The following is a 14,551-nucleotide window of genomic DNA, read 5'->3' as shown; positions in this document are numbered from 1 at the left end:
AAAACCTTCCCGGGGGAAATGAAACTATCCGTACGAGCTTTGACATTGGCATCATCCCCCATACTTCCTTAACGTTATAAAGCTGCGCTCTGACGGACTGCGTACATTTGGAGGTGAAGTATGTCTTTATGACAGTGGTTTGGAGAGGAGGCTTAGTAGTGGATTTATCATTTACATCAGAGGTATACTACTCAAGGTGTAGGGCTGTCCAGAGCAGGGAGGGAGCCGAGCAGGCGGTCTACTGCTGCCCTCCAACGGCCTTCAAACCTCTCTGGAGAGGAGAGATGAGATACACAGGCCAACGTATACTGGAATCACTTCCAGCCCCAGTCTCACCTTTGAACTTCCGCACATGACTCTCTCACTCCCCCAGGGCTCTGTGCTCGAACCCCTGCCCTCTGGTAAGCCTCGGCAAGCTGCCAGGACTGTAGCCATTTTAGTTCTGCAGCCTCTGGTAACTACGGTAGCCCCACTGCCGCTGGTCATTCAGGGAGAACCAAAGCAATAATGAACAGCGCCGTGTTGTATTGGGTCAGGCTCCGAAGGAAGAAATCAGAAGCTAATCTAATAAGAAGCTTGAGCGTCTCTCAAGGAAGACACATATCCTTCAGACTTTGCCAGGGGGGAGGAGGGGAACATAGAGGTGGGGGTGTTGTGAGGATGTTAATGTATTACGTGTCGGCACTCTGTGTTCTTGGGTCCGGGACTAATAGGTGCCTTAGCTGTTGCCCAACATTCATGTGTTTATATCGGGACATAGGAACCGTCTTCATGGCTTTAGCAGAGCTGTATGTTCTCTCTAGGTGCTGGGGGCAAACAGGTGCTTCACTTCACTATTCATACCGTGGAAAAACAGCAGGGCCCTGTTTTTAGTACTCATCCAGAGAGAGAGCAAGAGTGACGTTCTTGGTGTGGTGTTGTATGTGTTGAAAACTTACAGCCCACGAGAAATTATTGTTTGTACTTGAAACCTTTGGCAGCTTTGGATTATTTTCCTATTTCCACCCAGGTTTTAATGGTCGTCTTTACAAGCTATGCTCACCACAGCCCAGTTAGTTTCACGAGTTGTGAGATATTGAGCCCAAACTACTCTCTTGTACATTCAGTCAAAAGCAGACAGTCAGCAGGTCTGAACGTTTGGCTGGTCAGCGCTTCAGTGTAAACTGTTGAAAGCGTCTACTCCTCAGCCTCTTACTGTCAAAATATTCCCTCGTGTCTGCAGAAATTGCCGGCTGGCGTGAGCCAGTTTGCCTACACCTGTGTCCAGGACCATCCCATTTGGACCAATCAGCAGTTCTGGGAGGCCACGTTCTACAGTGAGGTCCAGAACCAGATCCGAGCCCTGTACCTCACTGCCCCTGAAGACAAACTAGGAATCACTGCCAGGTTAAAGGTAAACGAATGAGAGGTTTCAAAGCCAAATAATGGTTGTTTTTCTATCACCTTTTTTATCCCCGTTTGCAGAATGGCACTTAACAAGCACATAACTTTCTCTCCCCTCAGGAGCAAGGTCCCCTGCCCCCGGCGGCACCCAGCACCTTGGAGCGCACAGCCATGGACCTGGCGGCGGAGCAGCTGCGCGCCTGGCCCTGCCTCAGCAAGGAGAAGCAGCAGGAACTGGTGAAGAATGAGGAGAGCACGGTGTTCAGCCAGGCCATCCACTACGCCAGCCTCTTGGTCTACCTGCTGGTCCCCCTGGACACCAGCAAGAACAAGCTGCTCAGAGCCAACCCCGTCGCTGACTGGGAGAGTGGCAGCAACAGCATCGTCACCAACAGGCGAGCAGAGCAGCTAGTTGCGCCTCACTGCACCCCACTGATATTCAGTCAGTTAAATCTGACACCTCACTATTCCCCACAGCTATATCAACAGTTATTTTGGCACAGCACACAGAAGCGCATGGCCCTCGAGTGAAATGCGCTTGATCGGAAAAATAACTAAAATGTAAGGCTGTTATCTTGGATGATAGCGCTCTTGCTTGGGGAGTATTTTGTACTTTGTAATAAGGTGATGATAAGTGTGTGGGCGGACATGACGTTACTGTGTACATAATCGCCTCTAAAACGGATCAGTGTACAGCACCTCCTCAACCATATCCTGCCCACTCCCACGTCCATCCCGTTGGCTGTCCTATCACCTGCTACAGTTTCAGCCACAGCTCTGCTAGGGTGGTTAACACTCAGCCTGTCTGTGGGGGTGACCTCCACTCAGCCAAAAGAAACAAAGATTGGGATTTCCAGTGCTCTGTGCTAAGAGTAATGTGATGTGTACCAAGTTTAGAAAGTCTGCACGTGTGCCTTTTCTCAGAAATGGAGAAGGGTCTGCCAAAGCCATAGCTCCAGTTTCTCTCACTTTCACTTTCTGTATGCACTGCTGCTACACGGTAGCCCCCTAGCTAGTCCCCTCTGACGCGTATTACTGGAGATTTTAGGGCCTTTGAATTGTTTACATGGAGAATGTTGAAGCCTTTTGTTCTTGTTTTGCCGCTGGTTTCATGAGTGAGGGGAGGGGAGGGGGGCGCTGTTTATTTGGTTGTTATTTTCTCTATTTTGGTTCTTGCCCCAGACCTGTTTTGTTTCTCACAGAGAGACTTCTGGATCTCATCTGTGTGTTTTGTAAACCTCGCTGGACGTTACATCACCGTCCCATGTGAAAAGTGGCCAAGAGACCGCGTGAGCGGTCCTGGCATCCCAGCTGACCTCTCGCCAGACTGCCATGCTCACAGACCCCAGGCGCACTATATCGTCATGTGGATCTCTGGGAAAACTTCAAGCATCCCTCTCTGCAGCCTGTTCTATTCTCATGCCATTAATGAAGACTAAAGTCCGACTAAATGTGTGTTTGCAGTATTGCAGGCAGTATGGCGGAGAGCTTTGACACAGAGAGTGGCTTTGAGGACTCTGAGAACAGCGACGTGGCCAACTCTGTGGTACGGTTCATCGCCCGCTTCATTGACAAGGTGTGCACCGAGAGTGGCGTCAGCCAGGACCACATCAAGAGTTTGCATAGCATGATCCCAGGTACCGTACGACCCCCAGTCAACCTCAATACTACCAAATACAATGTCAATTAAACCCAAATACACCTCTATCCCGGAGCGCTGTAGCTAGCACCGTGACCTCTGACTTCAGTAGCAAACTCCCGCTGTCCTAATTCTGTCAGTTTTATCACTTAACCCTGTATTTGTGCGTCTGACTCTCTCACTCATCATTATTTACGATTTGATTCAGGATTATCCGCAATCATGGTAGACTCCACATTGTGTTTAGAAACATTTATATTCTTATTTACAATAAAAGTAACTCAAAAATGACACTACATCATTTATAATTTATATTGGGCACAAGATCGTCTGAAACACAACCAAAACAAACAGCAAATGCATCCAACAACTTTGTAGAGTCACAAGCTTGATTTAACAGTTCCCCTGATAAGGATGAAAATACCCTCATTAAAGCTGACAGTCTGTACTTTAACCTCATAGTCATTGTATTATCCCAATACTTTTGTAGCTCACTGTAGGTGGTGGCCTTCAAACCTGTAAATATTGTCTTCCTGGGGTTGTAATTAGGGGTGTACAAGCATGTGTTTATGTTTACCTGGGTTGGGTAACTTGTGTGTGTGTTTTTGTGTGTCCATGACATTGTGCTAACTGGTCATGACCTCTGACCCCAGGCATCGTGGCCATGCAGATGGAAACTCTGGAGGCGGTCCACAGGGAGAGCAGGAGACTGCCACCCATCCAGAAGGTAGGTGCTGCCCTGCACTGGGCCACCCATTCAGAAGGTAGGTGCTGCCCTGCACTGGGCCACCCATCCAGAAGGTAGGTGCTGCCCTGCACTGGGCCACCCATCCAGAAGGTAGGTGCTGCCCTGCACTGGGCCACCCATCCAGAAGGTAGGTGCTGCCCTGCACTGGGCCACCCATCCAGAAGGTAGGTGCTGCCCTGCACTGGGCCACCCATCCAGAAGGTAGGTGCTGCCCTGCACTGGGCCACCCATCCAGAAGGTAGGTGCTGCCCTGCACTGGGGCACCCATCCAGAAGGTAGGTGCTGCCCTGCAGTGGGCCACTGAGTTCTCTGTCTGTCTGAATAGAAATGTAGTTTATCAATCATGAATATTAGTACCATTTGAAACTCCGTGAACTGTCATCAAAATTTTATCTCATTAATGGAGTAAGTTTGTTGTGCCTTTGAAATAAACCTGTGTCCTTTAATAATGAAGTGGTGTCAGAACCCCTATTCTCTCAGAACCCCTATTCAGTAATGTTGCGGTCATCACTCATCAGCCATCAGACTGGGGTTCTTACAGTGATGCTGTTGTGCGCTTTATCACACTGCCAGCTCTTGATTAGGTCTCTCTCCCTGGTCGGCTCATTCCCAGGACACTGCGGGCCCAGTCAGGTCCAGTGTAATTGATTTGTATGTTTGTCTGGCAGGGCCTTGTCTGACATTCATAGCTGAGACCACGTTGCACACAGCTCTGCTGCCAGCAGCACATTCAATCCTGTGAACTCTGTAAACAAGCGCAGGAATGACCCTGGTGGGCCATCAGCACATAGATTTATGACTGGAGTTGGAGCTGTCCTTGCCTCTGTGGAACCTGCTACTGCTTTGGCCCAAGGTTCAGGGGGAGGAGGAGGAGGTAGCTCTGTTGGTTCTGTCGGGATTAAACAATCAGTTAAGGGAGCTGGACGTACTGGTGTACCTTGGGCACTCCAAGCTACAAGCAGTGAAAGGGTCACTGATAAGTTGCTATCGCTGGCGCTTATATCTCTGGCGGAGCTGGGTGGGTTGTCTAGTCTGTGTGTAGGGGTGATTACTTAGAGTTCCAGCTGGCAGCCTCATTGGGGTGCTGGGGGAGCCATTGGGGCCTTTAACACACTGGCCCTGAGCCATCCAACATCAGCAGGACCATGTTCCTCTTATCTTTTGGCCAGACTAGCCCAGAACTCAACTGCACAGCCACTGGACTGGCTTGACCTTAGCATGGATGTCCCTTCAGGTTCCATGTATCACCCCCACTCCCCCTCTGTGTGTAAAGGCTGTGCTCTGAGGGACCAGTGACACAATTCTGTTCCCCATGGAAGATATGAACACTGCACAGAACCATGACCTTCTGACATTTACTGTCTAGGCCCCCTCACACTAGAGTGCTCAACTTGGCTGCAGTTTGATGAGCTAGAGAGGGAGAGCATTTTTAGACCAGCTTCAGACCTGGCTCTGCTGGGGAGCTGAAGAGAAACCAACTTCCAACACAGTGGAATGGAGTTTGGATTTACAGGTTGCTACGAAGCACGTCAAAGCAGATGTTCAGCAGTTGTCAGTGCTCATTGACAAGAGGTTTGCTTTGGATCCTCCAACATTTCTTGAAGCATGTAAATCAATATATTGTGGTTGTGTTGGGTAAGAGCTGTGTTAAATATATGTTGCGCAGACTACACTCAATGCATATATCAAAATGAACTAAATGAATTATTGTAGTTGTAAATAAATGTAAAGACTTGCATGTACCTAAGGACCAAATGATTGACTTGGAGTATTACTGATGATCAGTCTCCACGGAGCACATGCTTTGTTTTTCTTGGTAAAGCATCAGTGACCTGTAGCTAGCTGTGTATAACACCTATATGATGCTAAGTGTGTGTGCAACACACTGTGTGTTGATGTGTTGCTTTTATGACATGATAATGGTGTGTGTGTGTGTGTGTGTGTGTGAGAGAGATTTCTGTTTTCGATATGCTCCGCTGTTGTTTAGGTGTGACGTGTGTTGATATCTATCCTTATCTAATGCACTGATATGTTGACGTTAGGGCTGTCCCCGACAACAACAAAAATGTTGGTCGACCGTAAGTCCTCTGTTTCAACGAATCTATTGGTCTACATTTTTAAATGTGTATTTTTCCATATATAGACACACCCTATGTGTTTGAATAAAATCAACTACAGTGCCTTGGGAAGATATTCAGACCCCTTTTTCCATCTTTTGTTACGTTACAGCCCTATTCTCAAATTGATTAAATTGTATTTTTTTCCTCAATCTACACACACTACCCCATAATGACAAAGCAAAAACTTCTTATTAAAAAATGTTTGCTAATTTATATTAAAAAAAATAAAAAACTGCCATCACATTTACATAAGTATTCAGACCCTTTACTCTGTACTTTGTTGAAACACCTTTGACAGCGATTACAGCCTCGAGTCTTCTTGGGTATGACGCTACAAGCTTGGCATACATGTTATTATTTATTTTTTTCACCTTTATTTAACCAGGTAGGCTAGTTGAAAACAAGTTCTCATTTACAACTGCGACCTGGCCAAGATAAAGCAAATCAGTGTGACACAAACAACAACAGAGTCACACATGGAATAAACAAACATGCAGTCAATAATACATTAGAAAAAAGATAAATCTAAGATAAGGGAGGTAAGGCAATAAATAGGCCATGGTGGCGAAGTAATTACAATATAGCAATAAAACACTGGAATGGTAGATGTGCAGAAGATGAATGTGCAAATAGAGATACTGGGGTGCAAAGGAGCAAGATAAATAAATACAGTATGGGGATGAGGTAGTTGGATGGGCTACGGACAGGTGCAGTTATCTGTGAGTTGCTCTGACAGCTGGTGCTTAAAGCTAGTGAGGGAGATATGGGTCTCCAGCTTCAGTGATTTTTGCAGTTCGTTCCAGTCATTGGCAGCAGAGAACTGGAAGGAATGGCGGCCAAAGGAGGAATTGGCTTTGGGGGTGACCAGTGAGATATATCTGCAGGAGCATGTACTACGGGTGGGTGCTAATATGGTGACCAGTGAGCTGAGATAAGGCAGGGCTTTACCTAGCAGAGACTTGTAGATGACCTGGAGCCTGTGGGTTTGGTGACTAGTATGAACCAACCAACGAGAGCGTACAGGTCACAGTGGTGGGTAATATATGGGGCTTTGGTGACAAACCGGATGGCACTGTGATAGACTGCATCCAATTTGTTGAGTAGAGTGTTGGAGGCTATTTTATAGATGACATCACCGAAGTCGAGGATCGGTAGGATGGTCAGTTTTACGAGGGTATGTTTGGCAGAATGCGAAGGATGCTTTGTTGCGAAATAGGTAGCAGATTCTAGATTTAATTTTGGATTGGAGATGCTTAATGTGAGTCTGGAACGAGAGTTTAGTCTAGCCAGACACCTAGGTATTTATAGCTGTCCACATATTTTAAGTCAGAACCGAGTAGTGATGCTGGATGGGCGGGGAGGTGCGGGCAGTGATTGGTTAAAGAGCATGCGTTTAGTTTTACTTGCATTTAAGAGCAGTTTGAGGCCACGGAAGGAGAGTTGTATGGCATTGAAGCTCATCTGGAGGTTAACAGTGTCCAAAGAAGGGCCAGAAGTATACAGAATGGTGTCTTCTGCGTAGAGGTGGATCAGAGAATCACCAGCAGAGATATCATTGATGTATACAGAGAAGAGAGTCGGCCCGAGAATTGAACCCTGTGGCACACCCTTAGAGACTGCAAGAGGTCTGGACAACAGGCCCTCCGATTTGGCACACTGAACTCTATCAGAGAAGTAGTGGTGAACCAGGCGTGGCAATCATTTGAGAAACCATGGGTGTTGCTTCTGCCAATAAGAATGTGGTGATTGACAGAGTCGAAAGCCTTGGCCAGGTCGATGAATATGGCTGCACAGTTATGTCTCTTATCGATGTCTGTTATGATATCGTTTAGGACCTTGAGCGTGGCTGAGATGCACCCATGACCAGCTCTGAAACCAAATTGCATAGCGGAGAAGGTACGGTGGGATTCGAAATGGTCGGTAATCTGTTTGTTGACTTGGCTGTCGAAGACCTTAGAAAGGCAGGCTCGGATAGATATAGGTCTGTAGCAATTTGGGTCTAGAGTGTCTCCCCTTTGAAGAGGGGGATGACCGCAGCAGCTTTCCAATCTTTGGAGAATCTCAGACAATACAAAAGAGAGGTTGAACAGGCTAGTAATAGGGGTTGCAACAATTTCGGCAGATCATTTTAAAAAGAGAGGGTCGAGATTGTCAAGCCCGGCTGATTTGTAGGGGGTCCAGGTTTTGCAGTTCTTTAAGAACATCCGCTCTCTGGATTTAGGTGAGAGATAAATGGGGGAGGCTTGGGCTAGTTGCTGTGGGGAGTGCAGGGCTGTAGAACAGGGTAGGGGTAGCCAGGTGGAAAGCATGGCCAGCCGTAGAAAAATGCTTATTGAAATTCTCAATTATCAGGATTTATCATGGATTTATCAGTGGTGACAGTGTTTCCTAGCCTCAGTGCAGTGGGCAGCTAGGAGGAGATGCTCTTATTCTCCATGGACTTCAGTGTCCCAGAACTTTTTGAGTTTGTGCTACAGGATGGAAATTTCTGCTTGATAAGCTATTATGGGGAAATAGTATTAGGGGAGTTTCTCCCATTCTTCTCTGCAGATCCCCTCAAGCTCTGTCAGGTTGGATGGGGAGTGTTGCTGCATAGCTATTTTCAGGTCTCTCCAAAGATGTTAGATTGGGTTCAAGTCCAGGCTCTGGCTGGGCCACTCAAGGACATTTAGAGACTTGTCCCGAAGCCCATGTGTTGTCTTGGCTGTGTGCTTAGGGTCATTGTCCTGTTGGAAGGTGAACCTTCGCCCCAGTCTGAGGTGCTGAGCCATCTGGACCAGGTTTTCATCAAGGATCTCTGTTCTATGCCCCGTTCATCTTTTCTTCAATCCTCACGAGGCTCCCAGTTGCTGTTGCTGAAAACATCCCCACAGCATGGTGCTGCCACCCAGGTTCCCCCAGACGTGACGTTTGGCATTCAGGCCAAAGAGTTCAATCTTGGTTTCATCAGACCAGAGAATCTTGTTTCTCATGGTCTAAGTGTCTTTAGGTGCCTTTTGGGAGAACTTCAAGCAGGCTGTCATGAGCAATTTTACTGAGGAGCGGCTTCCTTCTTGCCACTCTACCATAAAGGCCTGATTGGTGGAATGCTGCAGAGATGGGATAATATTCTAGAAGGACAACCATCTCCACAGAGGAACTTTAGAGCTCTATCAGAATGACCATCATGTTCTTGGTCATCTCCCTGACCAAGGCCCTTCTCCCCCTTTTGCTCTGTTTGGCTGGGCGGCCAGTTCTAGGAAGAGTCTTGGTGGTTCTAAACTTCTTCCATTTAAGAATGATGGAGACCACTGGGTTCTTGGGAACCTTCAATGCTGCAGAAATGGTTTTGGACCCTTCCCCAGATCTATACCTTGACACAATCCTGTCTGAGCTCTACAGACAATTCCTTCGACCTCATGACTTGGTTTTTGCTCTGACATGCGCTGTCAACTGTGGGAACTTTATATAGACCGGTGTGTGCCTTTCCAAATCATGTCCAATCAATTGAATTTACCGCAGGTGGACTCCAATCAAGTTGTAGAAACATCAAGGATGATCAATGGGAAACAGGATGCACCTGAGCTCAATTGTGAGTTTCATAGAAAAAGGTCTGAATACTAATGTAAATAAGGCATTTCTGTTTTTATTTTTTTATACATTTGCAAAACAATTTCAAAACCTGTTTTCACTTCATCATTATGGGTTATTGTGTGTAGATTGCTGAGAAAAAAATGTTTTATTTAATACATTTTAGAATAAGGCTGTTGTGTAAAAAGTCAAGGGGCTTGAATACTTTCCAAATGCACTGTGTATGTACTGAACTTTTCCGATGCTTGAAGCCCACTGTTTGATGAAATTAGTAAGACACGAATGAAGGAAGCCCGATGGCTATGCTGTGTTCAAATGAACTGACAGTGAGTGCCTGTGTGGCTGGTGCGTGTTTTCTCTCTCTCCTCCCTGCTGCAGTGAACAGGCACCACAGCACAGCAAGTGTTTATCGTGCTTTCCGTGCTGAAGCTGCAACATAATTACAGCTATTTTGTTTCTTTTTTGTTTCTGATTTGTTTGGGGAAAACATTCCCTATTCCCTCAATGCTTGCTCTCTTTGCATGAAAATTGTATGCATCGCATGCACATGACCAATAGTGCCTGACCTATAACCTATCATAATTACATCAATAAATTGGTTATAACAAACTCTGAGTACCATAACACGCAACGGTAAAATGGATCAGGAGGACGTGAAAAAAGCGACGTGAAAAAAGCAACACGAAACGGGCAAATGTTTACTGGTTGCTCAGGAGGGAAAGGTGAAGTCAGATCTGTGGAAGACATTTGACTTCGTTGGGCATTGTGTGCAAAACAGTTGCTGTTAAATTATATTGTAATCTTTCCTGACTATTTGGAACAGTGTAAACAACATTAAATAACTAAGCGTACCAGAGACTACATATATATTTATATATAGTATAAAACCTTTATTACAACAGACTGAAAACAGTTGCATGCATTCATGAATGGCGGTTTATTTATTTGTTTGTGCTAATTATTGAAATCTCCCTTTATTTAATTTTAATGCTAAAATGCTTGATTGCATTTCAAAGCACGAATGTATCGTGTGCTGTGATGGCATGAACAAATGAATGATTGATTGATTGATTCAGCAGCCTATACTGTATATTCATATATAGTCCTATACAAGCCTACTATACAAAGACCGCTAATGACAACGATATTATTTATTATTATAATAATTTTTCATAATAATAATTGTAATAACAATAAGGAGATCAATAAAAAGGAGGGTGTAGAAGCTGGAGCTACGTGCATATTGTGTGTGACAAACAGGTGCTGTTAGATTACAGTATAATTTTTATGCCTGTTTGGAACAGTGTGAACAACACAAAATACATTAAGTAATACCAGTCTGTTCTAACAAAACAAATGATAAAGCCTTTATATAGCAAAGATTAAAAACAGCCGAACCTGTGAAATTGCTTTATCTAAAAAAAATCTGTTGCATGAGGCTTGGTCCTCTTTGGAATCAGTAGGCTATTAAACAAACACTCACAGGAACAGGAGCAAGATCTGTCTTATTTCTGTAGATTAATATGGATGATATTATAAAGAGGCACATTTAAGTTAGGCTATTGATTATAGACCTAATTAAGTTGGTTTCCCCTCAATTTTCTTAGACAATTAGGCTAAGGCAAGGGCTGTTCCTTGTCTCTGCTGCTGCTGCCTCCGCCACCATTGTTTTCAATCCCAATATGCTGGTTAAATGTGCTATTATGCACATAGCGAAAGGCGACCAATTCTACGCTGCACTGAAGATTGTTTCAGAACCGTGGACAGCGACCGTATACAATGAGGGAGAAGGCAAATTTGTATTAAAATATTTGATTTATTAGTGTTGCACTATTATTTTTTTTACATACTATAACCATACACAATTTCAGTATCACGTCTTCGAGTGATAGACGGTGCCATCCCCGTGGTCTCTGCAATGAATTAGTCCACTGAGACAGGCGTGAATCCGACAGGTGTCTTGTGCACCATGAAGAAAAGAAAAGAAAAAATTGCGACTGCGCGACTGAAGAAATCTCGTCGACCAACAGCTTATCGATCAGACAATCACCCAGTCGACTAAATGGGGTCAGCCCCAGTTGACATGCTTAAGTACATGTTGTGTGTGCAGGTATCTGTATATCCAGTGTTCTGGTGGAGTGTGTTTGACATGTGCATCCTCTGCCCCACCCAGCCTAAGATCCTGCGCCCAGCTCTGCTCCCTGGTGAAGAGTTTGTGTCGGAGGGTCTTAGAGTGGTCCTGGACCCTGATGGCAGAGAGGAGGCAACGGGGGGGATGCTCGGGGGACCGCACATCCTGCCAGCAGAGGGAGCCCTCTTCCTCACCACCTATCGCATCATCTTCAAGGGCTCCCCACACGACCCACTAGGTAAATCCTCCAGCTAGCATCTAATTATATCTGTCCCTCTTGAGATTACCCATAAGAAGCTGATAGTGCAGTTTGGATTTCCCAATGTTGTGCACTATAAAGGGTATAATTTGAGATTAAGCCTGTTTTGAATGTGTTGTGTGGATGAGATACAATAGCATAGAAGTGTATGTTGAGGTGTCCTGTGTGTCTGAGTAGTGGGGGAGCAGGCAGTGATCAGGAGCTTCCCAGTGTCCACCTTGACCAAAGAGAAGAAGATCAGCGTCCAGAACCAACTGCAGCAAAACATGCAGGAGGGACTGCAGCTCCGCTCGGCATCCTTCCAGGTAATCCACATACACAGCTACTCCTGTTGATTTGGATGATGATGAAGATACATTATTAAAGAGGTGATTATGATGCTTTGGGCTTTTCCATTATTTACTTCATAGTGGAGGAATCTGTCTCTGTTCGATGATCTGTGAATCTGTCTCCGTTTGTTCGTACGTTAGTCACATGCGATATCTCAAACAGCACTGGGACGATTTTGACATAACTTTGGTGAATGAAGCGTCTAGCCATAGAGATCCGGCATTTACAAAATTACACTGATTGGCCCAAGGCGGGAACTGTAGTAATTAGCTGAAATGTTGGTCACACATGGCGCTGCAGCATTCTTGGGCGACTAAATGTTTACTGTTCCCTTGTCTCTCATTAAGTACATACAGTCCCATTTCTTAGATGCTAAATAGATGTTAACATAGTTTGTCCAAGTATGTGAGTGTTCTCTCCTTTTACCCCAAACCATGTGTAAGATTGCCTGAACATGTACAACAGATTCACAGAGAACCCAGAATTACTGATCAGTTGTGACATTTGGAGAGATTAAAGGAATGCATATGCTACAGACTCTGCCCTATATCCAGCCTGATATCAATACATTTCTTGGAAGTTATATGAGTAACCTATGTTGAGTTTGATTTGAAGGGAAAAAAGGCAACCGTGCACATGTTTTTGGTCTTTCACAATTCATGTAGTGCTGTAAAGTTTTTATGGTTCATTCCTATCTTTTTAGTAACACAGACAATAAAACAGGCCTTTATGTGGGGAGGGGGTCACTTGGCCTGGCTGGGCCTGTGTGTGTGTGTGTGTGTGTGTGTGTAAGTGTGTGTGAGTGTGTGTTACTAAGCCTGGCCAGAGGGCTGTGTCTAAGTCTGTGGTGCATTATCAGGCCTTTATTGAGAGCTGCAGGCTGCTGGGGATCCACAGGAAAGCAGGCAGGAACTGGTGGGATGTTGGGGGAGGGATGGATGGGGAGAGGAGGGACTACTGGGTCAGGGCGGTCAATGAGAGGCGGACCTCACTCTGGAAAGACAGTCTGTGTGAAATATGTGAACATTCCGTACATTCTGTTTCCGATTTGCAATTAGTAGTATTTGCTTCCCTGCGAGGAAAAAAACAACAACATGCGAATAGAAATGTCATATTTTTGGGGCTTCACAGATGTGCATATCTACCGAGACATTTTGATTTATGAATGCATTATTATATGGTCTTCCATGGAATGGCTGGAAAATGTTTAATCTGGAGGCAATGAGCTCACAGGTTCCCTGATGCGTCCTGTGTCCCCTCCAGTTGATCAAGGTGGCGTTTGACGAGGAGGTGAGCTCAGAGATGGTGGAGGTCTTCAGGAAACATGTCCAGAGGATCCGCTACCCTCAGTCCATCTTCAGCACATTTGCCTTCGCCGCAGGCCAGACCGCTCCCCAACTCATCCTTCCCAAACAGAAGGAGAGGAACACGGGTTTCAGGTCAGTCCCACCTCTGTCTGAGTGGCGCACAGTGACGCACCCCAGTCAACTCGTCAATGTTCTGTTAACCTGTAGTGACGCCCAGCCCGTGAACGGGAACGTTATCATCTGACACTAATTAGCATAATGCAACGGACATCAATATTCCTATTCATGAAAATCACACGTGAAATATATTGGAACACAGCTTAGCCTTTTGTTAATCACCCTGTCATCTCAGATTTTCAAAAGATGCTTTACAGCCAACGCTAGACAAGCATTTGTGTAAGTTTATCATAGCCTAGCATAGCATTATGCCTTGCTAGCAGCAGGCAAACTTGTCACGGAAATGAGAAAAGCAATCAAATTAAATCGTTTACCTTTGATGAACTTCAGATGTTTTCACTCACGAGACTCCCAGGTAGACAGCCAAAGTTCATTTTTTCCCAAAATATTATTTTTGTAGATGAAATAGCTCCGTTTCTTCTTCACGTTTGGCTGAGAAATCGCCCGGAAATTGCGGTCACCACAACGCCCAAAAATATTCCAAATTAGCTCCATAATATTGACAGAAACATGGCAAACGTTGTTTAGAATCCATCCTCAAGGTGTTTTTCTAATATCTATTTGATAATATATCAGTCGAGACAATTCGTTTTTCACTCTGACCGATTGGAGTAATGGCTACCTCTGTATTTTATATGAGAATCTCTCTCGGAGCCACCATGTGACCACTTACGCAATGTGGCTGCCTACGGCTATTCTTCAACAGAAATGCGTAAAACTACGTCACAATGCTGTAGACACCTTGGGGAATGCGTAGAAAGCGTAAGCTCGTTGATGGTACATTCACAGCTGAATAGGGACTCTGGAATGCAGCGCTTTCAAAACCTGGGGCACTTCCGGATTGGAAGTGCAACATCATATCTGTTATACTCACAGACAATATCTTT

At 45.3% G+C, this 14,551-nt stretch overlaps 1 protein-coding gene across 3 annotated transcripts in view; it reads left to right on the top strand.

Annotated features, from left to right (window-relative positions):
- Window positions 1–14,551, top strand: part of LOC135548322 (myotubularin-related protein 13-like) — a 213,222-nt gene that overhangs the window by 133,714 nt on the left and 64,957 nt on the right. For all 3 annotated transcript variants that reach the window (XM_064977821.1, XM_064977804.1, XM_064977812.1), the window contains exons 18-24: window positions 1,223–1,393; window positions 1,504–1,778; window positions 2,848–3,020; window positions 3,676–3,749; window positions 11,634–11,829; window positions 12,028–12,155; window positions 13,444–13,619. In XM_064977821.1, the coding sequence (XP_064833893.1) occupies window positions 1,223–1,393; window positions 1,504–1,778; window positions 2,848–3,020; window positions 3,676–3,749; window positions 11,634–11,829; window positions 12,028–12,155; window positions 13,444–13,619 (1,193 nt within the window). The remainder of the gene's footprint in view (window positions 1–1,222; window positions 1,394–1,503; window positions 1,779–2,847; window positions 3,021–3,675; window positions 3,750–11,633; window positions 11,830–12,027; window positions 12,156–13,443; window positions 13,620–14,551) is intronic.

The sequence above is a fragment of the Oncorhynchus masou genome, chromosome 1, assembly GCF_036934945.1.
Source record: "Oncorhynchus masou masou isolate Uvic2021 chromosome 1, UVic_Omas_1.1, whole genome shotgun sequence".
NCBI lineage: Eukaryota > Metazoa > Chordata > Actinopteri > Salmoniformes > Salmonidae > Oncorhynchus > Oncorhynchus masou.
Note: the sequence above shows the minus strand (reverse complement) of the source record. Positions and strands in the feature narration are given on the sequence as shown.